Genomic DNA, 1,983 nt, shown 5'->3' with positions numbered 1-1,983 from the left:
AGAGAGAGAGAGAGAGAGAGAGAGAGAGAGAGAGAGAGAGACCCTCGTCCCGCCCCCTCCACCACTCACAAATTAAAAAAAAGTCTTTAATATCTTTCCAGCAGAGCCTCCATTGCTGCGGCGCAGAGAGCAGACAGATTGACTGAGGGGCCTTTTGAAGAAGTGGAGGAGGATCCAAACCAACCTGCAGCTTCAGGGAGAGAGGAGCTGAACGCATGAAGCTCCTCTGACATCGTGACAGCTCGTGGATCTGTGAGACTCCCTCTCCTGATTGTGTAATACAGGATTTTTTTTCTTTCTTTCTGCAAAGCGGCCAAACCCGTGAGGAGAGAAAGGAGCAGAGGAAGAAGAGGAGGAGGAGGAGGAGGGGGAGGAGGAGGAGGGGAAAAACCAGGGGCATTTTGCTACGTTCGTCCAATCTCGTTTTTTTTTTTTTCTTCCTCTTTCATGGCGCAAGGGCTTGCACCCGAACCGGACTGTCCTGGGTGTGAGAGCGCCGCGGCGGATCTGGACCTCCAGGCAGCATCAGCACCAGCAGCATCCTCCTCCTCCTCCATCATCATCACCCGCGGCTGCTGCGGCGCCCACACCGACTCCTCGTCCTCCTCCTGCCGGCTCCATGTCGAGTGATGGTCGGCTTGCTCTGCTGGATGCTCCCCGCTCTCTCCGGATCGTCGACGGACCGAACCTCCTCTGACCGCAGACCCCCATTTTCGGCGGAAACCTGCCCAGAGGTAGTATAGGGCTCCATATGGAAACTGGGGATCAAAATTTTAGGAAAAAGCTAAATCTAAGCTGTTGATTTATAATTATTTTTCCATTATTTTGCAGTTGTTTTTAGCGTCTCTATACTTCCTGTGAGATATTGCGCCTGTTAATGAATTAATTTAATGGTTTCCTGATCCTCCGCTTTGATTTGTGGGTTTTCTTTTGGGCTGTTATAAAACACTCAGATTTCATTTCCTGGCTACACGACTCGAACCGGTTCATTTGTTTGTTATTTRCTGTTAAATTGATAGATTTTGGCTTTCATTTCTGCCCCCAGCAGCTTTTCATCCCGTTTTTTGACCAATTAACCCCTCTAGAATAATAATAATAATTGCCTAATAACACTATAGCTTCGGGTATAGCTCTGGATTAAAGTAATATTGAACTGTTTTACTGTAAGTCTGCCATCACCTGAGCCCCCGGGGATCCAGCTTTAACAAACAGGTTGTTCTGAGGGTCTGCAGACCTCATTTCAACCAAGTCTTTAGGTTGAATTCAGCTTCAGTGTTTTTTATTCTCGTTTTGCTGCTGCAGTGGCTCCATCTGCAGCCACAGGCCTCCCTCCATCCTCTGCGTCCCGCTTCTCCTCTCCTTTATCTAAGAAAAGTGAGATTTAACCAGGAGGGGGGGAGAAACAGCCCTGCCTCCCCGCACCCCATCCCCAGACCCAAACCAGCCCCTCAGTTTTTTCCTCCTGTTGTGGTCCTCACCCAAACGCAACCATAAGGTTCCTACCGCATCCTCCTCCTCCTTCCTCCCTCTCCTTCCGCTCCAGTCTGACCCGCTTTTTCGGTTTGGTTTGGTCCCGCAAATTTTCAAATATTTACTTCCTGTACATCAAGAGGAAAGGGGGTCCCCCTTTCATGGAATGCGGAAACATGGGCCTGTTCGACCGCGGAGTCCAGATGCTGCTGACCACGGTGGGCGCCTTCGCGGCCTTCAGCCTCATGACCATCGCGGTCGGCACGGACTACTGGCTGTACTCCCGCGGCGTCTGCAGGTCCAAATCCATGAGCGAGAACGAGACCAGCAAGAAGAACGAGGAGGTGATGACCCACTCGGGCCTGTGGAGGACCTGCTGCCTGGAAGGTAGGAGGATGTTTCTGCTCTGAAGTTGGGATCTGTCAGACTGTGGTTCAGAACTTCATTTGGACTGGTTCTGGTCAAACTGATGATGTGAGGAGCAGAGGCGGATCTAGAGACTTTTAATGGGGG

At 50.8% G+C, this 1,983-nt stretch overlaps 1 protein-coding gene across 1 annotated transcript in view; it reads left to right on the top strand.

Moving 5' to 3' along the window:
• The first annotated feature begins 49 nt into the window (after positions 1-49).
• Positions 50-1,983, top strand: part of cacng2a (calcium channel, voltage-dependent, gamma subunit 2a) — a 63,482-nt gene continuing 61,548 nt past the window's right edge. Inside the window, exons 1-2 of the mRNA XM_014010302.1 lie at positions 50-734; positions 1,611-1,857. Of these exons, the coding sequence (XP_013865756.1) occupies positions 630-734; positions 1,611-1,857 (352 nt within the window). The 5' untranslated portion in view covers positions 50-629. The remainder of the gene's footprint in view (positions 735-1,610; positions 1,858-1,983) is intronic.

The sequence above is a fragment of the Austrofundulus limnaeus genome, unplaced genomic scaffold, assembly GCF_001266775.1.
Source record: "Austrofundulus limnaeus strain Quisiro unplaced genomic scaffold, Austrofundulus_limnaeus-1.0 Scaffold67, whole genome shotgun sequence".
NCBI lineage: Eukaryota > Metazoa > Chordata > Actinopteri > Cyprinodontiformes > Rivulidae > Austrofundulus > Austrofundulus limnaeus.
The sequence above is the reverse complement of the archived record's forward strand: the minus strand, read 5'-3'. Positions and strand labels throughout refer to the sequence as shown.